Source organism: Colletotrichum scovillei, assembly GCF_011075155.1.
Source record: "Colletotrichum scovillei strain TJNH1 chromosome Unknown Contig00001, whole genome shotgun sequence".
NCBI lineage: Eukaryota > Fungi > Ascomycota > Sordariomycetes > Glomerellales > Glomerellaceae > Colletotrichum > Colletotrichum scovillei.
The window spans coordinates 26,592-52,659 of NW_023336259.1; the positions used below are offsets into that span (position 1 = coordinate 26,592).

Sequence of the window (26,068 nt, forward strand, 5' to 3'; positions counted from 1 at the left end):
TAAAAATCTAACTACTACCTAATCCCATAACTATTAATAGTATTAATAAATATAAAATTAAAAGCTTATATAGTATAAAGTTATATAATAAAAAATACCTATTAATTAAGTATTTTATTAAATAAGCGAGTTAGACCTTAGCCTATAATATATAAAAATTATATAAAAATCTCTTACTAAACGCTAATAACCTCGTTAAAGAATTTAAAACTATAAACCTTTTAATTAAAAAAGAATATTATAAAAAGGTAAGAAGCTATTTAATACGATTATATAACCCTAATATTAATAAAAAGGACCCTCCTTTACTTACTATAGAACTTTAACCTTTTATAAATAACCTTAGCATATTATAAAATATAAAATACTCCTTTATTAAGACCTAGCTTTAATTTAATAAAAACTTTTAATTCTTTTTATAAATAAAAATAATTTTCTTTTAATATATTCTTTTACGATTTTTTTATACTTATAGGACTATAGCTTAATAAAATAAAAGGAAAGTACTTATTAAAGTACTTACTATTTTTATATTATTAGCTTTAGTATTTATATTTACGTATTTTTATTACTTATATTTATATTTACTTACTTACTTAACTACTCATAGCCCTTAATTTTTTTATTTATAATAATATAATATACCCTTTTATAATAATCTAAATAAACTACTTATAATAACTAATTAGCCCTCTTTTACTAATTACCCTAATTTACTACGTAGCTCTTACTAAATTATATACGCTTTTATTAATTATAATAAATCTTATATTATTTATAAATTACGAATACTTATTATATTACTTTATTCTTATATAAAACTTAAAATAAATAAGACTTAAGATGCGTAATTAATCTATTATTAATATACTTAATTTTATAATATACTAACCCGCTCTTTTTATAATTAAAAATTCCTAAGCTTAGTACTAATAAACTTAAAACGCTTTTTATTATTCATAAATAAATAAATAATAACGAACTTATAATCCCCTAGCTACGTAAGCCTCTAATATTAATAACTTTAATAATAATAATTTTAATAATTCTAATAAAATTATACGTAACCCTTTATATAAACTTTTAATAATTCTAATACTAAGCTTAATAAATATACTTTATATATAAATATTATAAACCCTAAGGTTATAAACCCTAAGGTTTTTATATTAAGATTATAATCACTACCCTCTTAATAACTACGTTACTCCTTACGAAATTATAAATAGTAATAATATTATTATAAAGTATTATAATATTATTAATAATTAATAGTACCCCGTTCTATATTATAAAAATAATAACAAAATTAAAATTATATTCTAATTCTCTCTTTTAATAAAAAGAGCTCCTTTAACTTATAGAGGACCTTACTAAAGCTACTACGCACAAACTTAAAGTTATTAAATATATTAAAAAGTCTTCTAGTAGTTTTAAAAGTACCTAATAATAAAAATAAATTTATTAATACGAAAGTAATCTTTAAAACTTATAATAATAATAAACGTAATTATTAAAACCGTAACGACTTTTTAAATTTATTAATATTTATAAAAAGATAAAGAAATACTTTAAAAATACGTTCCTCTTTATAAATATTATTTATAAAAATTACTATATACTCTACGCCTAAAAAAACTCCATAATCCTTAATAACGCCTATAAAACCCCGCAAAACCATAAATATCTATAATAAAGTTTTAAAATACGTTAAGTATAAGTTTAAAAATATATTAAATTCTACTCTTTAAACCAAAATTTATATATAAATTAGAGCTTACTATAAAAATATATGCTAAAATAAACTCTAATAGTAAATAGGTCTTACCTTTAATATAATATATTATAAAATTACCAAGGCCTATACTAAGGCCTATAAAATATAAGAAGTAAAAACCTAAAACGAGTACTCCTTTACGTATTAATCTTTAATAATATTTACATAAATAATAAGAACTATATTAATAATACTATTATAAATACCCTCGTAGTACTAAAACGTTACTAAAACGTTTTGACCTATTTATACCTTATAAAATTAAATATATTAATAAGAATAAAGCATCTATTATAATAATTAAGTATTTTTATTACTATATTAAGGATTATATTATTAAAATTACTAAGCTTAAAGTCCGTCTTAGCAAACTTAAGTCTAATATAATTAATAACGCGTATAAAATAACTATCCCCTAAAACGTAATTAATATAATTAGCAATACTAAAACATAAAAACTATTACCCTATATATTATAACTAAGGCCTAAAAAATACTACTTATATAGCGCATAGTATAAACATAATAACTACTCTCTACTAGGGGACTTATAATAAGTTTATTATTTTTAATAACTACGTCTAGAACTAACTTATTATTATTATAAAAAGCTTAAAAACGATTATATAAAAGAACTATTATTAAAACTAAGTTTATAAACGAGCTCGCTAGCTTAAAAAAGGTTAGTAAAATAACTATTACTAAACCCTTACTTAGTACTTTAATTAAAATAACTACCCCTAAGCTTAAAATTATCCCTAAACGCCTCAGCCAGCTAACATAGGTTTTTCTAAAACTAAAAATAAAAAATTAGCGCTTACCTAAACTTACTAAATAATAATAAATAAAAGTATATTATAAAGTTTTAAAATTAGAATATATAAATAAAAAAAATTAAAATAAAGAAAATATTAATTTTAAATATAACTAGGACGGTTATTTTTATATAGGGGTACTTATAATATTTCTTTTAGTTATTTTATAATAATTATATATAATATATAACCTCGTATATTTAAATAGCTTAACTATATCCCTCTTTATAAAAAATAATTATAAAAATATATTTTTATATTACTTATTTTTACTTCCTATTACTTTTACTTTTTAATTATAATTTTATTTTATATAATACGTTCTAATTATATAATTACCTAACTAGGCCGTAGTTTTACCTTTTACTAGAGCGCCCTTTATTAAAGAGACTATATTAGTAATTATTTTTTTACTTATATATAAATACGTAATTAAAAAATATTCTATTAATTAACTTATTAATACGGGCCTCTATATCTTCTTTATCCTTTTAAATAAGCTAAATATTTATAAAATTATTAAGTCTTTATTTAGAATAATAAGCTTTATAACGCCCTTTATTACCCTAAGTTAGCCTAGAATAATTACTAGGCCTTTATTTAGTAATAAGAGTTATTATAATTACGTAGTTCGTCCTTTTAAAATATTTATTTTTATTTTAAATAGGCTAGTTATATTACTAATAATTATCCTTAAGTAGTTATAGGGTCGATTTACGTAGTCCTATATTTAGTAACTAGCCCCTAATAAGCTAAGTCTTTATTTTTATTTTCTTTATTAATATATTAATACTTAGTATATATATTATAAATATACTGAGCTTCTATTATAATATTTAAAAATTCTTATAGTACTTTACGTTTTTTTAATAAGTACTATATACTCTTTAAGTATATTAGTTTTTAAACTTAAAAAAAAGTTCGTAATTTTAAAATAAAGTTCTTATAAAATTAAATAAGCTATTATTATAGCTATATATCTCCTTATATTTTAATATATTAAAAATAATCTTAAGTAAAAAGCGGATTTTATTAGTATTATGGATTTTTATAAGAGTAAAATAGTTATAATTAAATTACTTTTTAGTTTTTACTAATATAGTTCTAAACTATTTATAGAGCTTTTATAAATTATTATTTACTTAGTATTTCGTAATACTACTTTTTAGTTTAAGGAGCTAGTAATTTTATTAACTCCGTATTACTTTTTATAAACTAAAATAAAAGCTTAGTATAATCGACTTTATAATATATAGGTTAGTTATAAATCCTTTACGATTTAGATTTATATTTTAATATTATAATAAAAAGTTACTGGCTACTAAAAATAAGCTCTAAGCTATATTTTATTTTTAAGAAATTAGGTTAAAAAGGTTTATATTTTTAATAAAAATTATATAGCTAGGGCGTTACGCTACGTACTCTTAGTATACTATTTAGTACTTATATTAAAGTCTTAATAAAGTTATTAATAATTTTATTATTATTATTTATAAGTAGTAACTTATAGTTAGTATTAGGGGTAAGTATATATTAAAGGCTTAGTCTTATTAAGTAATTTAATAAGTAAGGGGGTATTATAATAAATACGCTATATACTAAGAAAAGTACTATTATAATTATTATTATTAATAAGGTTAGTATAGTTAGCTATATAGGTTCGTTTATAAAAAAAGAATAGGTCCTAGTTAGTATAAATAGAAAAATAATTAGCCCAGGTATTAACTTAATCTTAGTAACGCTCTTAAAAATATTAATATTATAGAGCCGTTTAGTAATATTATTATATTAATTTATAAACCTAAGTAATAGCTTAGTAATTTAAGGAACTAAGTTTATTTCTTTTTAGATTTAGTAAATAGAAGGGTTTATAAAAATAAACCTAGCGTAGCTATAGTATATATTAATATCCGTTATTATTATATAGTTTTTAAATATTTAGTTTATAAGTACTATAATTATTAATAAGAAGTAGGGGCAGTTATAATAAGTCGTTAGTAATATAAATTTTTAATCCTTATTACTTATTTCTTTTAAAAATTTTATTTTTATTATATTTAAGCGCTTACTTAGTATATAATAAAATATTATTATAGTAATATTTAGTACCGCTAGGGGTTTATATAGCGGTCTTAGTAATATTATTTTAAAATTATTAATAGTATAGTTAGGTCTTAGCTCGAATTAAAGCTATAAATAGAGGTTTTAAAAAGTATTATAGAGCCGTTTTATAAATATAAATATATCCTGTGCTTTACTAATTACTTTTATTATATTATAAATTTTATATTATAATATCGTATAGTTTTATTTTAATAATATAAGTAATTTTTAAAATTTCAGGTTTACTTATTATTATAATAGGAGAAGTAGTTATTATCCTAATTAGTATAATATAAAATCTTAAAATTAGTTTTATAAAATTCGTTTATTAATAAGTAATACGATATAATATCTAGGTATTTATAAAAATATAATATTAATTATTAATAAGTTTTAATATAGCCCGGCTTAAATATTATTTAGTTTAGTTATAAAAGTTATATTAAATAAAGTATTTTTAGGGTCTTATACGCTTATACTATAAGCTCGTAAAAAAAAAATTTTAGATTATAAAAATATATTATTACTTAATATAATCTCTTTAATAAAGGGCGCTCTAATAGAGGTAAAACTACGGCCTAGTTAAGTAATTATATAACTAGGACGTATTATATAAAATAAGGCTATAATTAAAAAATAATATAGGAAGTAATATAGAAGTAAAAAATAGGTAATATAAAACGTGTATTCTTATAGTTATCCCTCCCTATGGGGAGGGATACGGTCAAGCTGTTTAAATATACGAGGGTTACGTGTTATACGTGACTGCTATGGAATAACTAAGGGAAATGTCACAACTATATACTCGACGGCCAAAACCTACTTAGCTGATGCGCCAGAAAGCCTCTGGAAGAGCAACCCTCCGAGATGATTAGTATCCGTAGGAACAACGTAGTCCTTATCACTAACGATTTGGGCCCAGTTGTCTCGAATGCTCTCTGCATTCCACTCCCCATCGCGCGATCCTTGGAAGCCCTCAGTCTCACCTAAGAAGATGCGACTAACAACACGGCCCTGAGCACCGATAACTTCTCCATTAACCTTGCAATCCTGGTGGACAAGCCACGCCACTGCCCGCGCTGGGTCTTCGGCCGGCAAGTTCGCCTCCATGAATGATTGCATTCCGGCGTCGGGGGTGTTCTTCTGAACCGTGTCGGTGAATCCTGTCGTTGCCACCGAGTTGACTAGAATTCCATGGGGCTCTCCTTCAATGGCAAGCGTTTTGGCCATGCCAACGAGGGCAAGTTTGGCAGCCGCATACGCCGCAGATCCAGCCATTCCAAAAATGGTGTGCGACGTAATCATCACCACACGGCCATAGTTTTGCTTCTGCATGTGAGGCCAGGCTGCATGGGTAAGATTGTACGATCCTTCTACGTGAACAGATAGCATCTCTCGAAAGAGAGCTCCAGTTATTTGCTCAAACGGCGTGGGATCAAAGGTTCCAGCGTTGTTGATGATGATATCAATGCGGCCAAAAGTGTCAATAGCCGTTTTGACTAAGGCTTGGGCGACTGAATCATCCGAGACGGAGCCAACCCAAGCCGTAGCCTTTCCGCCTGCTTTGATAATGTCATCAACGGTTGCCTGGGCTGTAGTAGAGGTAGTGCTGTTGACTACTACAGACGCGCCAAGACTTCCGAGTAGAAGGGCATGTTGGCGGCCTAGGCCACGACCAGAGCCAGTAATAATGACAACACGGTCGTCGAACCGGAGTGAGTTGGAGGAAGGCATGTCGACTTGTTGACAGAAGATGACTTAGTGGAGTTAGGTATAAGATGGTATGCTTTGAGTGATAATGATAGATGGGTAAAGTAAATGAAAGGGTAATGTACAGAATCATCTAGGCTGGCTTGAGGCATCGGCATTACTTATACTTGGGATCATTAGGCATGTGAACCTTTTTGAACAGCATGCGGACGGCTTTATGCCTTGTTTCGGTATCCTGGAAGCAAAGTAGGACAGTTTGTTTTCCATGATGCGCTTGCCACATTTCCGAAAATTACCGTGTGCCCCGCATCCGAAGCGAAGACGTGAAAGATGGCGGCCGGATTTCTCAATACCTAGTGGGGCGTCATGCGGACTTTCTATCTATAGCGATATTAGGAATTATTCCTCAAATGCGGACTTTGTCTGACTTGGGCACTAGCTGTAGAGTTGTAAGTTTGCACCCACGAAAGTGGAAGTCTCCGCGCTTAAGCTCAAGGACTTACTACTAACATACGTACTTTGTAATCCGCGATGCATACCCCGAAAGCTTTCTTCACACATCAGGAATCAGTGTAAAGCAGGCTACGGAATTAAGATCGATAGGCCCGTTAACTCCAAACGACGTAAAGATGTTTAAAACGGAGTTTCATTACCCGTAATGTTCGTAAACTCTGAGAAGCGGTTACTGCAAAGCCCGCTGCTAGATTAGTGGCATCGACATTAAGTCGCCGAGGACGGGGAGATTTTACACCGATCAGGTGGGTCCAGTATCACAACCAGCATCACCCCTGGTCCGTCAGCAGTATAGCAGCTATCTCTACTTCGAAGATGAAGCCCAGCGAGCCCGAAGACTTCTATGCCTCTTGAATTGCCGCCAAAGCCAATCTCGTCACAAACTCCTCTCCTAGAAGTTTTGGATACAACTTCATTACTCATATCGCAGCGGCCAACCCGGGCTATGGTTTTGGATGGCCTCGGCATCTGGGAATCGCACCATGTCGTGGATGCTTTTAAAGTCAACTACCTAGAGATTGTCACTAAGCTTATGCTAACGGCCCAGTATCATGAAAGTAGTTTCTGGCTTCCCCGCCCCTTTGTGAAGCCATCGGCGCCAACTAGTCTCGCACCTAGCTCAACCACCAAAGTTCATCAGTCCAATTTGATATATTCTCATACGAAGAAAATTCGAGGGTCCGTCCCTAAGGTTGACCAGCATGCTCAGGAATATATTCTCATGAAGTTTCTCAACTCACTTGCCTGGACACGACAATGCACTGCGAGCTAACGTAATGAAACACTGAGAGAGAGCAATGTGTTCTTTCATTTCCGAGATTTGCTTGTAACAGTGGGCTTATTGCAAGTGCAATAGCCTCAATGGTTGACAAGTTGATTACGTGTTTTAGGCACCTTAGCTCTACCCACCTCTACCTGACAGACTTCATACAATTCCCCCTCCTCCCCACCCCCCTTCCCCAAAAACGAAGGCTGCGTATCACTACTTAAGCCATTCGTCTAAGAGTACCTACACAATTCCGCCCATAACTCCCTACCAATACTGATAAGAAAGCCGTGTTGCAAGACAAGGAAAAAGCTGGAGAAAGACAATCTTTTATAAAATTTTCTGATGCTCGAATCTGACACGGTCTGACACGTGAGTCGGAGTGTACACTGATTGGCAAATCACTCTTCTCAGCTACGCAGTACGCAGGCTTGCTATTAATGCCCGGTAGTTGAGTGTCGGCTACATACAGTTTCCCTAACTCCGTGCTTACCCACTCCCAATAACAGCCAGCACAATACAACCTTGTACAGAATCCGTAGCTTCTAGGGGGTAGCGACGTTAATCTAATTACAGTATTACGAATTCACTTCAGGTGGTCTATGCTTGTCCTTGGCGTATGAAGGGAGCCTTGGAAGTGTCCGAGGATTCGGGCTAACATAATCCCAATCGACGATCTTAAGTAGCGAGCACTTTGCTGCAGGCTGATTAGCTGGCCAACGACCTTTATCACCTCTCTCTCAATCCCCTGCTCTAGGATACACTTTCTGCGGTTCTCTATCATATCTGTTTTCTTTCAGCACAAGTGTCCTAACGAGGAGCTGCCCCTACGTACCTCCATACAGCAATCTCTTCAATGAATTCCATTTCAGGCCTACGCGTCATTATTGCCGGAGGAGGCTCTGGTATTGGGGCTACCACAGCTCAACTCTTGGGTCGCTATGGCGCCAACGTTGTCATAGGCGATATCAACATAGCTGGAGCAAAGCAAATCGCCGAGGATATAACAAGGTCAGGCGGAACAGCTGTTGCAACAGAATTCGACTTCGAAAACGAAGCCAGCGTCAAAGCACTTATTGAGGATGGAACCAAAGCCCTTGGAGGGCTGGACGGCCTTGTGAACATGGGGGCTGCTCTCCATCAGTCACACCTTGGCAAAGACACCAGTGTCGCTGAGATGGATGCCGACATTTGGCGCACGACCATGAATGTCAATCTTATCGGTTACGCTCTGTCCACCAAGTACGCGCTGCCGCACCTCGTGCGCAATAAATCAGGAAGCATCGTCAACATCTCAGCAGCCGCCGCTTTTCTAGGAGAACCACTCTACCCTGCATATGCAGCTTCCAAGGCAGGGATTCACACCCTAACACGTCATGTGGCGCGAAGCTGGGGACCCCAGAACGTCCGCGCCAATGCGTTAGCACTCGGCCTAATCGGCACGGAGAAGTTCGCTAAAGCCTCTGAGGCATCGTCAGCTCTTCGCCGGGTGGTCAACGAACAAATTCCACTCAAGAGACCAGGGCAACCTAAGGAAGTTGCATCAGCTGTAATCTACCTATTGTCACGGGATAGCGCATACGTGACCGGTCAAGTGTGGTCTATGAATGGCGGACTTGCTTTCCGTGAGTAGGTTGACTTCAGGGATCGGGGCGCGACCAATACATCTTAGATTTACGATCGATCGGCTTCTTTAGCTAGACAGGCATCGCAAATTGAATCGCGGTAGGCTCAGGTGTTTGCGGCCCATTGGGCAGCGGTTATGGCCATAAAAAACCCTCCAGAAACTCATCAACGTCTTCATCTGTGTGCGCAAAATTAAGCGCAAAGAAGCCGCCGCGACCTATTCAGATACCTCGCTGTAGAAACCCAAAGAACAATAGGTCTCGCAGTTTATCGCTTTTGGCACTGGTAAAGTGTAAACCGATGCAGCTGCTCATGCCCAGAGACACATGTCCGCGGACTTTCCATGCGCCTTCGTAGCCGCGGCGACGCCCTGCCTGACTCTATCACTGAGCTTGCCGATCCTCTCGATAGCGGGTGCTGTCACCATACTTGCGCGGCAACAACTGCGCTCATGGTCAAGATATTATTGCTGAAGGTGCCTGAGTATGCTAGCTTCGTCGCGGTGCCGGATCCGTGGTCAAACTGCCCCATGATCGACGCCCAACCTTCGAACGCCCCGAATGGCATACTGCTACCAAGATACTCGCCCGATATGGTCATATCCGGTCGGACATCTAGTCGGTCTTATATACCGTAGAAGTCAAGCTGGGAAGTTACTGCCTCATCGAAGATCAAGACCGAGCGTATCGGCCGCGTTGCGTGAAAAGGCTAAAAAACCGCTGGGCATAGCCCGCATCCCTCCAAACCACTGCATCGGCTCAACGATAATGGCGCCAATTTCATCGCTATGAATTTCATTCGTCTGCTTGATCTTGCCACGTGTCCTAGTAACATAGTCGTGGGGGATACCAACGGCTGGTCTCCATTACTATTACTAAACCCCATTGTGCCGCCTTGGTACCGTGGTCGAACACGACTACTTCTTGCCTAGCCAGTGTAAGCCAGCGTAGTGCCAATGGCGTATACGTTGGCTTCCGTGCCTGAGTCGTAGAAGCGTACTACATCGATGCTGGGAAGCGCCCCTTGATAGTCTCGCTGAGCTCCGCCTCGGGCTCCGTCATGGCGTCCAAGCTGGGATCACTGTTCCCAGCGGCGATGATGGCGTCCCTCGGCGCCTCATTCGACTGACTAAAGAGGCCGGTGGTGAAATCGGACTGAGAGTCAACGTGATGCCCTCGACCGTTGTCAGCGTTGCACCTGCGTCGGACTTGATAACAAACGGGAGAGGGATGTTTTCTAGCATGGAGCGGATGATTCCGCCAAACAATTCGGCGTGAGCGCGGTCGATGGGCTTTTGAGAGAGGGGATTCCTGGAAACGAAGTCGCTCTTGAGACGATCTAGATGGGCTTTGTGAAATGGTAGCGCGTTCTTCGTTACTACCGTCGTATGTATTTTTTACAATAATCTTAATCCTTATCAATGTATTCAATTATAACCAACTATTGAGAATATTATAATATAAATTATAGAATTTCATTTCTCAAGAGACTTTTTCAATGGATCTAATGTGTATGACTTGATCTCCCATGTTTAGGAACGTAAAACTTAAGGTGTTTGCTAATTACTTTCCTTATTTCGTTTCTTTCATTGTCCGTGGCCTTAGTGTTTTTTTTTTTTTTTACACTATTCAACTATACGATATAGAAAACTGAAGGTATTCACGTTTGGGGTAGGCATAGTAGGATTTGGTTAATAAAGTCCGAGATGAGTAAGGCGCCGGCGAAATGGCGTTGTGATCTTGCTTGCATGATTAGCGCCCCACATCACCGCCCTTCTTTGACAACCTCCCTACTTCACTGTCTCCATTTCTTCAAACCCCCACTACCGACTAACTTCGGCCAACTTCACTGCGTCACGTTGAGGAATCACTGTCAAGACTAGAGAACCTTCAAACCTGCGCTCGCTGCGACTATTTCAAGTCATTCAACGGGAGGAAGCGATGGAAAAGCCATTGTTAATGGCCGACAATGTTCTGACAAATGCGCGGTCCAATGAAGTGGACGATGATTTCGACCTCAGTCTGTTCCTTTCCGACGAAGCGTCTTTCAGTATGTTTCCCAAAGACTCGAGGAATCCCGACGATGCAGTGAATGGAACGCAATCTGAAGACGGACGGATATCTGCATCTTCAAGCGTGTCTGGTGGTGTCCCACTCTTCGAAGGCCCTGAGCCACTACAAGACACGCCGAATACTACGGAGGGCGGAACGAAAGTGGGCAGTCGCTTCACATCAGCAAACATCAGAGTCCTGAAAACATGGTTCGAAAACCACGAGCGGCATCCATATCCAAACCCGGATCAGGCCGAGCGATTACTGAAGCAAACAGGGTTGACCAAACAGCAACTAACAAACTGGTTCGCCAATACTCGTCGGCGCAGGAAGATTCGCCCGGGGGGGGCCTCCACGCCGGCCCGGACAGAGGCTGGTTCTAGTCCCATAGACGTGCCCGTTCGACGACCGACGCCCATGGCATTCGAGCAAATGAACCCGATGCAACGATGGGAACACTCTCCGCCAGATAGCGAGCCTGCTTTAGCTGCCGATATTTCTCGCGCAGTCGCTGCATCATCTAAGCGCCCAGGACTCTTGGGCCGCTCTCGGTCTTCGGCAGGATCTTGGGAGAACGCCTGGAGCGTCAGTAGCGTTGGCACATCTCAGTCAAGTGGGGGGTCACGTTCCAATGCTTCAGCATACTCCCACGGCTCTAACAAATCTCCGACCCCTATGGAGGCACTCCGGAAGGACTCAAATCGTCGGAGAAGACGAGCAATTCTAAAAGAACGAAGGGGGAACAGGTTGAGCCTTCGACAGATCAATACCTACCAATGCACTTTCTGCGCTGAAACCTTCAAGACAAAGTACGACTGGCAAAGACACGAAAAGTCCCTTCACCTCTCACTTGAGGAATGGGTGTGTTCTCCGCACGGGTCGACCACACAACACCCTGAGAAAGGGGTGATCTGCGTCTTCTGCGACGAAGCCAACCCAACCCAACAGCACCTCGACGACCACCACCAAGCAGCCTGCTCGGAACGACCGGTCAAAGAGCGTACGTACTACCGCAAAGACCATCTCCGGCAACATTTGAAACTTGTACACAAGACAAGTCAGATGTCTAAAACCGCAGAAACTTGGAAGGTTATCACGGACAAGATTCGGTCAAGATGTGGCTTCTGTGGAATCAAGTTTGACTCATGGGCGACGCGCGGGGATCACATTGCAGACCACTATCGAGACGACGGGAACACCATGTCAAATTGGAAAGGCGATTGGGGTTTTGAGCCCCAGATACTCGCAAAAGTCGATAACGCGGTGCCTCCTTGTAAGTGAAACCTGCCCAGTCTTGGAAAACTCCAAAAACTCATCATTCCTCAAGGCGTAATCCAGTTTGAGCAAAGTGCACCGGTGCCCTACTGCGCAAGTGTTTCGCCGGCTGGTTCCGCACCGAGTGCATACGAACTCCTCAAGCTCGAAGTAGAATACTTCGTCCGTAACTACTTTGAAGAACACGAACGACTGCCCTCGGACGACGAGGTCATCTACGAGGCGTGTACCATCTTGTACGCCTCCGAGTTCTTCAGGCCCAGCGGCACGCCGAATGCGTCGTCCTGGCTCCGAGACTTGTTGATGAATGATACGGAGTTGTCTGAAAAGGCGCGTCTACGCCCAATGAACCAATGCTATCAACTAGCCAAACTTCGTGCGACCCAACTCCAGATAATTGGCAAGACGGACATCTTTGAGGACTGCGAACTGGAGGCTCAGCTGTGCAGGCATCTCAGAGAACACCTCGTTCTAGGTCTCACGCCCTCTGACGATGATCTGCAGCAAGAAGCTTGTGTCATTTTGAACAGAATAGAATCGGCATCGACGAATCCTTCGAGAAGATTTGCTGGATTTATAGTCCGCCTCATGTGGAAGTCAACATCGTGGCTGGCACCACTACGTCAGAGGGCCGAAGCCTTTGTAGGGGACTCCTATGAGGAATTAGTACCATGTCTGGATTCCATGGCGAACACATCTGATAGTCAACTCAGCAGCTTCTTCACGGGGCTACCTGAGCTGAACCAGTTGACAGGAGGGGCAGAAAGGCTGATACCAATATCGGCTGGCGTAGTACGACCAAACACTCAATTGAGATCAGCTTACACACAGATATCTTCAAGCTATTGCGACCCCGTCGACGATAGAGATCACATCTCCCCTGACTTCAGTTTTGATTCCATATCAACAAAGCCCAGTGACTTATACACGCGGTTGCAAACTGCCAAATCAATCTTTGAAGGATCTGGACACTCGCTTAGACGATCTGAGCGGTCAAGAGGCACTGATATGCCGTTCTTTTTGAACGACCCTAACAGATATGCTCGTTTGGAAGGGGAACTGTCGCGGTTTGTTGCGACCACCATTTCGCCTCAGAACCCCAATATGCATATTCCTTCAGATGATGAGCTCAGATATCATGCAAGATGGGTAATCTTCGACGAGTGAGTACTGTCCTGTATGATGTTGCAGAATCACGTAAACTAACTTACCTTTGCCAGTGATGACCCGTGGAATCAAACGGCTGCAGACATTCCTGAATGGCTAGCTGAATTCAAGAAAGGAGTCGGCCTTCAATGAAAACATTCAAAGTCAAAGAAGCCCTCACTTGACCAGAGAATATCATCCCAGATTTCTGCTGTTAGACTGCAAGCACTCTACTTACGCTACATGGTTTCCCTCAAACACAATCTCGTTCTGGATCCTCCCGAGACCATCAATCTCAACTGCAACAACATCCCCATGTTTCAAAAACACACCGCGCGAGTACCCCACGCCCCCGGGCGTGCCCATCATAATCACAGTCCCCTTCCTCAACGTCGTCCCTCGCGACAGATGCACGATAACCTGCGCCACCGACCAAATCATATCAGACGTCTCCGTCTCCTGGACGATCGTACCGTTGACCCTGGTGCGGAACCGCAACGCATGCGGATCCGGAACGACACTCGGCGACCAGATGGCCGGCCCGATAGGAGCGAAGCCATCAAAGGACTTGCAGTAGGAGTACTGGCCGCCCGAGGCACCGGGGATCTGGAAGTTGCGGGCGGTCACGTCGTTCCCTGCGGCGTACCCGAGGACGTAGTCCAGGGCGTTGTAGAGAGTCGCGTTCTTAACGTCCCGACCAATGATGACGCAGAGTTCACCCTCGTAGTCTAGCTTGTCCTGCGCGTCATGGTGGACGATGATCGGATCATGGGGGCCCGCGAGGGCGTCTGGTGGTTTTGTGAAGATGATGGGAAAGGCGCATACGGGAAGCTGTGAGTCGTTGGTTTAGAGAACCTCGCAGAAGACTTCAAATGAGCATTTTCACTCACATTTGATTCTATCGCGTATCGGGCATAGTTCAGCCCCAGGCACATGATGATGGGCGTTCTTTCCAACGGGCAAAGCAGCTACATCGCGGAATTGGTCGAATCAGCATTGGTCTTTGCGATGTTGGAAGGAAAAGTCCACAGACTAGCTGGCCGCAAGCTATCTAACACTCACTTTTACCGCCGTGTCTCTGATGTTTGTCCTCTCTAGTCCGACATCTAGATTCCCGTGCAGTCGCTCGATAGTGTAACCAAACTCACTAGTTCGTACGAGATTGCCGTAAAATACACTCCCTTGGTGTTCATATCTCACGAGGGCTTGGAATTCCATTGTTGCACACTTGACACCATTCCCAATAAGCTCGGGGAATATTGGAAAGGAACTGCCTTCCTCCACAAAGCAATCGCAACTCCACGACGCCGCGGCACCGTGCTTTTAAATCTGATTCCATCAGACTACTTTACTCCAGTACATAACTTTACGGATGGATCGTATTTGATGCAGCTTAAATGGTCGGTAAATGATTATTTTCTTTTCCGCCCCCCTGGCGACCGAAGATGCCGTCGGCAGACTCGGGTGGTCTATCACGAATCTCATGACCTCTCTAGCAATTTGCACGTTACGATTTCGCGGCGCGGTATGGAATGCCACGTACCCGTGCACGGCAGCGCCCGGCTGGGCGATGAGCTGCATGTGGGATGTTGAGATGAAGATAGCCAAACGCCGGTCCGGCGATTTCGGGGAAATGTGGTTTCTTTTTAAAGGTAGTTGAGAAAGTGCAGAGTGATTTCTAACCTTTGGGGGGGAGGGCGCGGCGGATATCGCGGGGGTTGGAGATCTTGGAGCCTGTTCATGTTCGGATGAGTTTTTGCCACGTCCCCATGGAGATGTCGGACACGGAGATATGCCAGTCCAGTGGTCACCGAGAAAGCAGAGAGGAAAATCCGGAGTGGTTTACCTAGGTCAAGTGAGTAATCGAGGACGCCGATGATGGGATGATGGCATAAGGTGTTGATTGATTACTGGAGGGATTTCCTATCCTTTCCTTATTCCCACGTGATGGGCATCTTCGGGAAACCCCGCACCGAAAGCGAAGATTCGGCTATTCCGAGTAAGGTAGATCAAGCTCAAAGGTTCTAAATGAAGTTTCGAGCCGCAGGAGGACAAGAGCGTGAGGGAAATTGGGTTGCCTTTTTTAGCATATTTAGGGAACAACGAAACAATTACCCAAGGTCGGGCGCTAGAGTGAATAGACTCGGGCCGCAAGTAAGAACCCGCGAGGCCGTGAAGAGGACCCTCTATCCAATCAAGTTTCACCGAAAGCGATGTCTACGGTGATTAGTCTCCAGCCTTCGAAGATTTGGTCGTGTCTAAGAGATTGTCACTCTGTGGAAACTGGTTCTCGCTGCGTGACTTGCCCCTCAGAGTTCGGCGCGAATGGCACTCAGCGGTTCGGTAGTGGGGCGCGGCAGAGATCCGGCGCGGGGTTTCCTGCATGATGCAGGATCAGGCCGGAGGCCCTTAAGTAGCGGGGGTGGGCTACGGCCGTGACGGGACATGACAGATTGTGAATGTAGATAACACCAAAGTGATCCGAGGTGATTAACACCTGTACAATCCAATACAGACCTTTTCGTCCTGGGCTAAATGTAAATATGAGAGTCCTCATCATCGGCGCAGGTCTCGGCGGCCTCGCTTGCGCCATAGCGTGTAGAAGAGAGGGGTTCGAGGTAGTGGTTCTCGAGAGGGCGAATAGACTGGTCCCGGTAAGCTCACCGAAGTGCCATTCACGATTCCCATTCCCGCTTTCAGTGATACACTCGTTTATCTAAGCTAACCTCTACCTAGATCGGCGCAGGTCTTCAGCTTCCGCCCAACGGAACAAGAATCGCAAGACAACTAGGCTACCTCGACAAACTCCTGCAATGCGGGGTCGTCATCGACGGGATGGAGTACCGCAGGTACGCCGACGGCGCGCACCTGCACACGCTCTCGGCCAAGGACGCGCAGGCCCGGTACGGTGACCTCTGGATGGTTGTGCACCGGGCTGATTTGCACTACATCCTTTGGCAGACGTGCAAGGAGATTGGCGTGGATCTGTGTCTCGATATGGATGTGGAGAGAATTGATTTTGACGAAAAGAGGGTGTATCTTGAAGATGGGGATGATATTGGCGGAGATGTGATTATTGGTGCTGATGGTGAGTACGATGTGCTGGTTGGGAGTCGTCCTTGTTGTTGCTGATGGTTGATGATAGGGCTTTGGTCTATTTGTCGTGATCAGCTTCTTGGAGCGGCTTCGCCGCCTGTTGAGACGGGGGATCTGGCGTATCGCGCTACGTTTCCGTTTGACTACCTCAAAGCTCTGAATGATCCCGGGGTCGACGATCTCTGCGCGCGGAAGCTGGCTACGGTGTGGATGGGACCCGACAAGCATACCGTGTTCTACCCCGTCAGAGGCGGGCGGGAGTTCAACCTCGTGCTCATCAGGCCGGATAATATGGAACTGGGCGAGAAGCGCGTGCAGGGTGATATCGAAGAGATGAGGGAAAGTTATCGCGGGTGGGATGAGACGTAAGTCTCTGGCAGCTTTTCAAGCTGCCAGGTGAGGTTTTACCCATCGCGTGTAGTTACTGATTTTCTTCTTAGATTGACAAAGCTCATCTCGCTGATACCGAGAGTGCAAAAGTGGAAGCTATGCACGCACCCCGAGTTGAAGACGTGGACCAAGGGCTGCTTCGCTCTTCTGGGCGACTCGTGTCACCCGAGTCTTCCCTACCAAGCCCAAGGCGCAGCCATGGCAGTTGAAGACGGCGCCGTGATCGGGAAGCTTCTGGGCCTCTTGAAGAACTCCTCGGGGGCAGAAAACATGGTCCCACAGATTCCCGAGATCTTGAAGCTATATGAGACGCTTCGGAAAGACCGGACGACGGTGAATGTGCAAGGTGCGACATCGAATCGAAAATGGTATCATGTTCGCGACGGGCCGGAGCAGGAGGCTCGCGATGCGGAGATGACGGGCGCACCGCTGAGGGATGAGTTGTCGCCGACGGGGTGGCGGTTGATGGATGAGGATTATCGGATGGAGTTAATGGGGCGGGATTCGGTAGCAGAAGCCATTGAGGCCTTCAAGGAGTGGAGACAAAAACAAGCCTGACAATGCTTCTGTATGATGATTGACTATTAATTGATTCTATTCATAAAGCTATTGAAGTATGCCTCTCGGTAACGCCGAATCTAAGTTAAGTAGAAAACCCTCCCAAATTGTATAAAGCAACAACGCGTTGTAAATCACTTTTCCTTCCTGGCAATATGCTTTAATGATAGTTGTATCGTAACTCATGACGTCTTCAGGCATCTCTCGTGTATTCGGACTTTTGGCGCCAAGCATGACCGTATCTCATGATAACCACCGGGATGGGCGCCAGGCAAATGCTGAACGCACCCAGCATAGTGAAACCCCAACCATAACCGAAAGACTGCACCATTGGTCCGCTAGCAAGGGGGAGGAAAGTGCCAGCCAGGCATCTCGTGACGATGACACCGGTCATGGCGGAAGCAGAGTACAGGCCTGTAGCGTCGACGACGTAAGCGGAGAGAGGAAGGGAGGCCATGAGAAGAGTGAAGCCAAGCATCGCGACCGATAGGAGAAGAAGGCCGACAGGAAGGCGAAGTTCCGCGATCCAGCCGTAGGCGGTGATGGAGAGGGGCAGGGTGAATGCGCCGATGATGACGAGCGGGAGGCGGTACTCGGGGCGTCCGACGGGGTCGTTACCACGAAGCTTCACGTAGATCCTATCCAGGCTGAAGTTGCTGACGATGACACTGATGAATGAACCAATACCTGTGTTTGTTAGAACGCGAACGTATCGTGCAAAAGTTCAGAGTAGGACTTACTGAAGGACATGAACGAAAGACCAGTTAGGGTAGGCGAGAAGCCATATACGTCATGAAGGATGACGGGCAAGCTGATGGACATGACGTAAAAGTAGGCGAATGTTATGCACCCAAAGAACGACAATCCCATCAAAACATTTGACCTGAGCAAGACATAGAAAGGCCGCTTGATCGACTCCCATAGCTTGATTAGGCTCTTGTGGTCATCAACTCCGGCAGGGTGAAGCGGTGCTCCGTGCTCTTCCGCATGCTTCGCGGCACGTCGTCTCAAAATGGTCATCTTATACGTCTCTCGGAAGCAAGTGAGGAATAAGATCTCACACACGGTCGCCAAACCAGCACTCATCCAGAGGACTTGTCTCCAGCCGAGGGTCTGCGCAATGGCGCCGCTGATCATGGGGCCGACCGCACCGCCGATGAGCGGGGCGAGAGATACTATGCTCATCGCCGAGCCGCGGTTGTCCGGAACGAACATGTCGCCGATGATGGCCGGGTTCAACACATTAGAAGCGACCGCGAGACCGGTGAGGCAGCGGGCGCCGATGAGGAGCGGGGTGCTCGTGCTGATAGCGGCGAGGACGGTGGCGATGATGAAGAGGATGTTGGCGGCGTTCATGACGGGGTAGCGTCCGTAGATCTCGGAAAGGGGCGCGATGAGGAGAGGGCCGGCGGCTTCACCGAGCTCCCAGATTGTGACGAGCAGGGCGCTCGCCGGCGAGTTTGCGCCTTCATTCTGGTCTAGGTCTTGGATGATGTGGGCGGCTACAGGGACGACTGAGATGCAGGTGAAAGTGCTGTGCCATATGTCAGCACAAATGTAGTCACGAGATGTTTGATGCAATACACATCAGGTTTGATGGCTGTCGTACACGGTGAACGCGGTGAGAGCAAGCAATGCGACCAGAGTCCACTTGAAAGGTGCGGGCCATTCCCTGGGGTTCTCAGGGTCGCCATTGGGATCAAAGTCGAGCAAGTGCTTCGAGATGTCTTCCTCGCAGATGGGGTCCTCAACCAGCAGAGGCTGCTCCTCGTTCATGTTTGGCATGTTGTCGGCCGGGGATTCCAATGACAGAATTGTATTAGGAACAGAAACGCAGCAAGTATGTTCAGTCAAAGAAAAAGGTTAAGGCAGTGACAATGAGCGGCGGCTAGATGAAGGGACCACTCGACTAAGGTAAGGCAGTAGGAACCGGCTAACAAAGCGGCATGGCAAGCGCCTTTTTGCGTGATTGCCCCACGCCCTTCGCCATAATTTTTTTTTTCTTCCTTCTGGCCCGGACGAAAATTTGAAAAGCCCGGGGGGTCGGGAAGGTGGCGACGGCGGGGCCGCTGCTTGCTGTTCGTCACACGTGACATCCGCTTATGTACTACGACCGGCTGTGGCATCCGGGTATCTTTCATACCGTAGAGTTGCAGTATCAGAGAATCTTTGGTTCCATCTGACTATCGATCTTGATTTTATCTTTATCTTTTGCATTCCGCAAACGGAGAACACCACGTCAATGAGGGGTCCAAAAAGTCGATCTGAGGAAGCACGGGCATTAACCTTTGGATCTTAAGATTGACTCTTTTGATTGGTTCAGGCCAGCCCCGCATCACTCTTGATTCGGCTTAGTGCGAGGTCGGTACTCCGAGACTCTTCCTTCGGGCCGGCCGGCGGTCTCGGTGAGCGCAAGGTCTAGCAGCACCTACCCACCGTAAGGCGCGAACGACATCTTCGGAGACCGTGCCTTAGTGTTTCTATCATTTTGAACCCGAAAACCATACCGAGGTGGCGCAGGCATGCAACATCGATGCGTAACCTTGAGGTAAAGTGCGGGAGTGCTCATAATACCACAGTCAAATCTTCGTCAACTTGAGAGAATGTCGCACGCGTTTCTGGGTGGGGTCATGATATATTGATATTTTGTCCCTACCTTGCCCACATTGAAAACCTCCTAGGCATCAAGACTTGACCGATCTCGTACACCCAAGTACCTCGCCCCAGTCATAAGAGCCAGGACTCTCTATCCCGTCCTCCCTAGGGGTTTCATTTCCATCACTCATGTAGGAGTCCTCGAGAGCCCCGTCCACAGTGTCCTCACTGGCTTCGTAGTAGATATCTGCGGCATCATTTTCGGCTTCCTCCAGTATCTGAGCCCTAACCACCTTCTTCTCAAAGATGTCATCGACGGCGGCTTCAAGCAGACGGCCGATGAGCGCCTTGTGATCACGATCCTCTCTCACCATGTTTTCAATCACTTGCTTCTCTTGTCTATCAAGTTCCTCGCGTTGACGGCGGATATCGTCGAGGCTGAATAGAGTGCGGTTCTCCAGAACATTCTTCGTCAGTACCATGGCCTTTATTTTCTCATCGACCTCGGACATCAAGTCCTCCAGCTGAGCAGCGCGGGAGACGTCTTGAAGAGTCTCAGCCACTACCAGTGCAGTCCGCAAATGTTGGCTGACTTCGCGGGCAGTCGTGGGCAGTCTGTGCACAGCAGTGTGCCTCAACTGATGTGTGCGGAAGAGAACATCCTTGATGGGGGTGTTTGCCGGTGCGGTTGCGTGCGCAGGCAAGTTTAGGCCAGCTCTGTTGAAGACTTTGGTCCACTTCGTTAACTCGACCGCTGACGGACAGTCCCAGCCTTGTGATCGAAGAACGTGTGGTATCCATTTGGTCGCAAAATCAAAGCAGCATTCCTCCAGAACTCTCTGAGTGGTGGTGAGGATGTCATGTTGAGTCTTGTAAGGGAGACAGGCGGGATACAAAGAAGGTAGCCCAGGGTGCGGCGGTGGACTTGTCAGAGTGACCCCTTATGCCTTGTCAGTGGTCTTGTATAACTGGAGAACTGTACATGACTTACCGGAGTCGATATCGCACATATCTGCGAGATCTTGGGGAGGCGTTATAGCCTTGACTAAGGCAAGAGGCTCGTCGGCGAGAGGTGCGTCGGCAAGAGGTGCGTCGGCAGGAGGCGCGTCTTCTGGGACCTTTTCTGCTATGGGAGTAGGAACTGCTTCCTCAGGATATGATTCGGGAATTCGATCAAGTTCATCGTCATCATCCTCGCCTTCCGATTGACTCATCTCGTCTAAGGCGTTTGCAACTGACCTCACTGCATCGGCCTCCGAAGCCTCGCGATCAGCATCTTGCTGCGGGGTGCTTTGGAAGAGGCTCGGAAACATGACTTTGGCTCTGAGATCGGACTCAAATACCCGGCATTCCAACAGGTGCTGCGACATGAGTATGGTCTTTTCCTCGCCAAAACTGAAGAAAAGTGGTTTAACAGTGGTTGTGTTCTTGATCAGGGCCTCTTTGACCTTCTTCTTCTTTCGTAAGAGAGCATCGTTACCGCTAAAGATTGCTCTACAGGTGCAATACACCCTTTCAAGGTCTTCCTTCTTGTAGGCCATGGTGATACACTTTGGGGAAGATGAGAATCTTTCGATGCAAGTAGCAGAAGGGGGTTGACTGGTGGTTGGGCTGTATTTATATACGGTGCCAAGAAATATCTGTTACAGCTGGTTGGATGCCAGGCTGCATGTCTTTGTTGGTGGTCGGCCTCCCGCAGCGACCGTCCCAACACATGTTCAAGGCACCGAAAAGTGGCGAAAGGACCTGCGGGTGTGTCCTTGGTCCCATCCAGCTCACCACGCTACACCTTGGACTGTTAGGCTCTCATGCATGCCATATGCTTATTCTCGCAATTACGATCATGCAGGTCTACTTTTGGGCTTAGTTTTGACATCGATATGGTTGTTTATTGGCTTGAGTCTTCCAGCCAACTCGCCAACAACGGCGCCTATGTTCCCAACTCAGACCAGTGCTCATGCTGCCAAGTATAGAAACGACCATCGGCCCATCATGCATATTAGGCATGTGTTTCTACAAATGTGAGTGGGGAATCCGGCTGCGGACTCAAGAGAGCCTTATGGGTGTGCTCAAATTGAACAAAAGCCTAAAGCAACACAATAAAAGAAATAGGCGTCTACTGATTCAACTTTGGTCCCATGTCTTTCCTCTTACATTGTTGACCATGCTATTAGATGATTATGGGATAGATATATAAGCGAGGCACAAATATTTCATGACAAGAAATGGCCTTCAAAGGGTACGAAAAAGACGAAAGAGGAGTGCACCCCTCGGTGCCTATTTGGAGGCTGCATTTCTTGGTGCTCAATCTGGGAATCAAACTCGAACTTGTGACCTGTCGTTGATCAGACTCATTTGCGTATCAATTATCGACTATAAATCACTCCACCACTCATCCAAGTTTGACCTTAGCCGCCGACCTAGACGGGTCGCTGCTGGTTGTGGCGACAGGAGTAGGTTTCATGAAGCCCTTACCCGCTTTTTGATTTTACTTATTCAGATGGCAAATGGGAATGGAAGAACTCAACGAAAGAAGGGTTGGAATGGCAGATATGTTCAACATCACTTGCTTCTACCCTATGGCTCGCCCTGGCGCTAGAGGACGCCGCATGTTCCTCCTAAGGCCGCTGCGTAAGTCAGATTTTGGGCCAAATATGCTTCGCTCTTGGGTGTATTTATCAAAACTTATAGCAGTCATTGAACTTGAGGTATTGATCTTCTTCCAACAAAGTGGAGGCCATTCTACTTAGTGATACTGATACAGTAATACTCCTGCGCCCACATCTTTGTGGCGCAATTCTCCCCATTTGCCCCCAAGACCGGATTCCAAGCATACAACTGAGCCAGAGTGACTCCATTGGCGCTCGAGAACGTGGTGCAGGTCGCACCTGAAGGCGCTTCGGCGTATCGAGCACAGTTAGAGTTGATGCCATCTTGCGTCGGGCCAGGGGCAGCCACGGTGATGCCGACGCAGTAGTACTCGTTGGCCCACATGGAAGACGCGCAGTTCTCCCCATTGGCACCGAGGACTGTGTTCCATGCATAAAACTGATCGGTTGAAATGCTGTTGCTGCTCGCAAAGTCGCCGCATACTACTCCGGACGGAGCCTTGGCAAACTTGGAGCAGCTCGAGACGATGCCAGTTTGGGTCGGGCCAGGGGCTGTGACTTGAGTAGCAGTAGTCGAGACTGCAGCCGTGGTTGTTGCTGCGGATGATGATCCGGAGACACCAACACAGTAGTACTCGTCCGCCCACATGGAACCAGCGCAGTTCTCTCCATTTGCTCCAAGTACGCTGTTCCAAGCGTAGAGCTGAGCGGTTGTGATGTTGTTGCGAGAAGCAAAGACGGTACAGACGTCACCAGAGATTGCCTCTGCGTACTTATTGCAGCTAGACGTGATTCCCGTCTGGGTTGGACCTGGTGCAGTTGCGGCAGAAGTCTGGGTTGGCTTCCACGTGCCGATGCAGTAATACTCGCTAGCCCAGAGAGCGGTTGAGCATTCGGAGCCAGCAGTGCCAAGAACTGGGTTCCATGCATAGAGCTGTGTTGGCGCAATCGAGTTGCGCGTGGCAAACGCCTCGCATCCGTCTCCAGCAGTAGCACTTGCGTAGTTATTGCACTGGAAATCTCAGAGTTAGTCTCGCATCTTCATGTTGATTTATTATCAATGGTTCGTCTTACGTTGGTGACAAGCCCGTCTTGGGTTGGGCTAGGGGCTGTTCCTCCCGACACAGGGTTCACAATGTCTGTTGCGGTCGTCGTAGCCGATACTATGCCGCCGGCGCCTCCTCGTTGTTGATTTCCGGCATTGGCTTCTGTGCCTAATGGTGGTGCAGGCAATGTGTATGTAGCGTTGACGCCAGGGGAACTATCCAGGAGTATTGGTCAGTCAACTTCACATTTATCATAAAATAGATCAAAGTCCTCCTTACCTTACGCATACCCACTGGCCCTCTGTAAGACTGTCACAAAGTCCAAGGACGTAGGTATTCCACTTCTTAAACTGCACGATAGTAGTGTCACCGCCGATGGATGCCGCGATACTCGCACTTTGAGGACGTTCATTAGCACTTAAAGCAGCTGGCAGAAATTGGTTCGTGATACTCACCACGTCTCGTTGCTTCCAACTTTCTGTAATGTGCACCGCTGAGGAAGACACACTGAGCCAGAGACAGCGCAGGTTTCACTGTTGGTGAACCACTGAAGTGCGCCAGTGCTTACGCCATACTGAGACGACAAGTCATCGCATGACGATGCCTGCCTAGGCTCTAATCCAGGCGCAGATCTTTTTATCCAGTCCAAAGCATTATCTCTTTTTGATGCAGCGGCAGAGCCAAGAGTCTGACCGACGCATGTGGTCGTGGCAGCGGCCGTGGAGGTGGCAGTGGCCACGGCAGTCGTCGAAGATCCCACGTTTACGGAAGACAGTGTCGATGCAGTCTGATAATCCCAAGGCAGTGCAACAGTGAAGTCGGGAATAGTTTTGTTGCAAACGTCTGAGATGTCAAAAATCTGATCTGCGAGATATTCTGAGTAGTCGGTATCCGGGACGAAGATGGACGAGATGCGAGTGTAAAGCTGATTTATAAAACAGTCATTGCATAACTTGATGTCATGTCAGTGAGTCCTACGTTGACATCACAGAAGTCCGACTCACAATATCGTCTTCGTACAGGTTGGCTAGGCGAACGTTCGCCTCGGGGATGTCCGTGGAGTTGCCGCCGCAAGTGGGATCTGAGGGATTGGCATCACAGTCGACCCGCAACACATCAGCTCCGACCCACTCCTGCGACTCTGTGAGACAGTATGTGTAGTTATCGGATCTTTAGGCAATTAGTATGATTTCACAGAGATGGCTTCAGGCAACGAGACTAACCGAGACGGCAAACATGCAAAGATGAGATTGTCCACAACTCGCTCAGTGACCGTCCATATGGGTACAAGCTTCCCATATGCAGTGAAAGACTGCTCGAAGCAAGGATCAGAGACATTATAGTTCCACGATCCAACGGCTTCAGCACAGCCTGAGTCGCAGACAGCCGTGAGGTTGTCATCGGTCCACCAGTAGTTCTCTACGTTCATCGTCATCTGCAGTAACGTCTGATCACATTCTGGAATAGTTTGGTTTCTATCTCAATCATTAGCCCAGGCATAGTATAAGAGGTAACAGGTTAAAGACACTCACAGTGCTGCAATGCAGTCTGATGTGACGTTCAGTGACTTGGCGAGCTTATCGCCGTTGATAGCTGGGTAAAGGTTGAAAGAGTGACATGTTTGCAGAAAACTAAGTGCAACGAACAGAAGCCACAATGAGTGACTCTCCATGATGAAGTAAATTGGCTAGAGCGGCGGGCTTTGTGCTGGTAAGGAATGGACGGACACGAAATTGGTGCTGCGGCTCATCTCATGTGCGAAGCCTTCGGTATATGGATCTCGGACTCATTCACAATTGACTGGAAGAGAAAGACATCGACAGATGATCAGCTGGTTCGAGTCTCTCATTGATGTTGTCAGCATCAGATTTGGCACTAGTAGGCCGGAAATTGGTCTGACAGCAGTGGTACCAAAGTGCTAAGGGAAGTTGCATTAGGCCGCAGGCTGCAGCTTCTAAGTATGGGGCCTGCAAGGAACGCTCTACCCTGGCC

At 44.6% G+C, this 26,068-nt stretch overlaps 8 protein-coding genes across 8 annotated transcripts; 3 read left to right on the forward strand and 5 right to left on the reverse strand.

The window, feature by feature from the left end:
• Positions 1-5,514: 5,514 nt before the first annotated feature.
• HER10_EVM0006021 (short-chain dehydrogenase reductase sdr) lies at positions 5,515-6,429 on the reverse strand (the record flags this gene model as incomplete). Its single annotated transcript, XM_035475619.1, has 1 exon — positions 5,515-6,429. The coding sequence occupies one exon, from the start codon at positions 6,427-6,429 to the stop codon at positions 5,515-5,517; it is 915 nt and encodes a 304-aa protein (XP_035338402.1).
• A 2,111-nt stretch (positions 6,430-8,540) lies between these two features.
• On the forward strand, positions 8,541-9,317 carry HER10_EVM0003448 (short-chain dehydrogenase reductase sdr; the record flags this gene model as incomplete). Its single annotated transcript, XM_035473123.1, has 2 exons — positions 8,541-8,984; positions 9,036-9,317. 2 exons carry the CDS (start codon positions 8,541-8,543, stop codon positions 9,315-9,317), a joined length of 726 nt encoding a protein of 241 aa, XP_035338182.1.
• A 1,803-nt stretch (positions 9,318-11,120) lies between these two features.
• On the forward strand, positions 11,121-13,935 carry HER10_EVM0007626 (uncharacterized protein; the record flags this gene model as incomplete). Its single annotated transcript, XM_035477178.1, has 4 exons — positions 11,121-12,222; positions 12,310-12,634; positions 12,689-13,799; positions 13,857-13,935. Exons 1-4 carry the CDS (start codon positions 11,251-11,253, stop codon positions 13,933-13,935), a joined length of 2,487 nt encoding a protein of 828 aa, XP_035338573.1. The 5' UTR covers positions 11,121-11,250.
• Positions 13,936-14,016: 81 nt separating this feature from the next.
• Positions 14,017-14,717, reverse strand: HER10_EVM0001002 (fumarylacetoacetate hydrolase; the record flags this gene model as incomplete). The annotated part of the gene is made up of 2 exons (XM_035470766.1): positions 14,017-14,613; positions 14,673-14,717. The coding sequence occupies 2 exons, from the start codon at positions 14,715-14,717 to the stop codon at positions 14,017-14,019; spliced, it is 642 nt and encodes a 213-aa protein (XP_035337945.1).
• Positions 14,718-16,279: 1,562 nt separating this feature from the next.
• On the forward strand, positions 16,280-17,826 carry HER10_EVM0008315 (uncharacterized protein; the record flags this gene model as incomplete). The annotated part of the gene is made up of 4 exons (XM_035477842.1): positions 16,280-16,436; positions 16,519-16,870; positions 16,928-17,243; positions 17,319-17,826. Exons 1-4 carry the CDS (start codon positions 16,326-16,328, stop codon positions 17,824-17,826), a joined length of 1,287 nt encoding a protein of 428 aa, XP_035338646.1. The 5' UTR covers positions 16,280-16,325.
• Positions 17,827-18,019: 193 nt separating this feature from the next.
• Positions 18,020-19,602, reverse strand: HER10_EVM0004884 (major facilitator superfamily transporter; the record flags this gene model as incomplete). Its single annotated transcript, XM_035474512.1, has 3 exons — positions 18,020-18,513; positions 18,567-19,360; positions 19,436-19,602. 3 exons carry the CDS (start codon positions 19,600-19,602, stop codon positions 18,020-18,022), a joined length of 1,455 nt encoding a protein of 484 aa, XP_035338303.1.
• Positions 19,603-20,510: 908 nt separating this feature from the next.
• Positions 20,511-21,972, reverse strand: HER10_EVM0002968 (uncharacterized protein; the record flags this gene model as incomplete). Its single annotated transcript, XM_035472659.1, has 2 exons — positions 21,413-21,972; positions 20,511-21,361 (listed from the first exon to the last, which is right to left on the reverse strand). The coding sequence occupies exons 1-2, from the start codon at positions 21,960-21,962 to the stop codon at positions 20,511-20,513; spliced, it is 1,401 nt and encodes a 466-aa protein (XP_035338136.1). The 5' UTR covers positions 21,963-21,972.
• Positions 21,973-23,163: 1,191 nt separating this feature from the next.
• Positions 23,164-25,794, reverse strand: HER10_EVM0001211 (LysM domain-containing protein; the record flags this gene model as incomplete). The annotated part of the gene is made up of 7 exons (XM_035470966.1): positions 25,609-25,794; positions 25,300-25,551; positions 25,081-25,246; positions 24,532-25,028; positions 24,356-24,472; positions 24,105-24,291; positions 23,164-24,042 (listed from the first exon to the last, which is right to left on the reverse strand). Exons 1-7 carry the CDS (start codon positions 25,746-25,748, stop codon positions 23,164-23,166), a joined length of 2,238 nt encoding a protein of 745 aa, XP_035337963.1. The 5' UTR covers positions 25,749-25,794.
• Between the last annotated feature and the right edge of the window lie 274 nt (positions 25,795-26,068).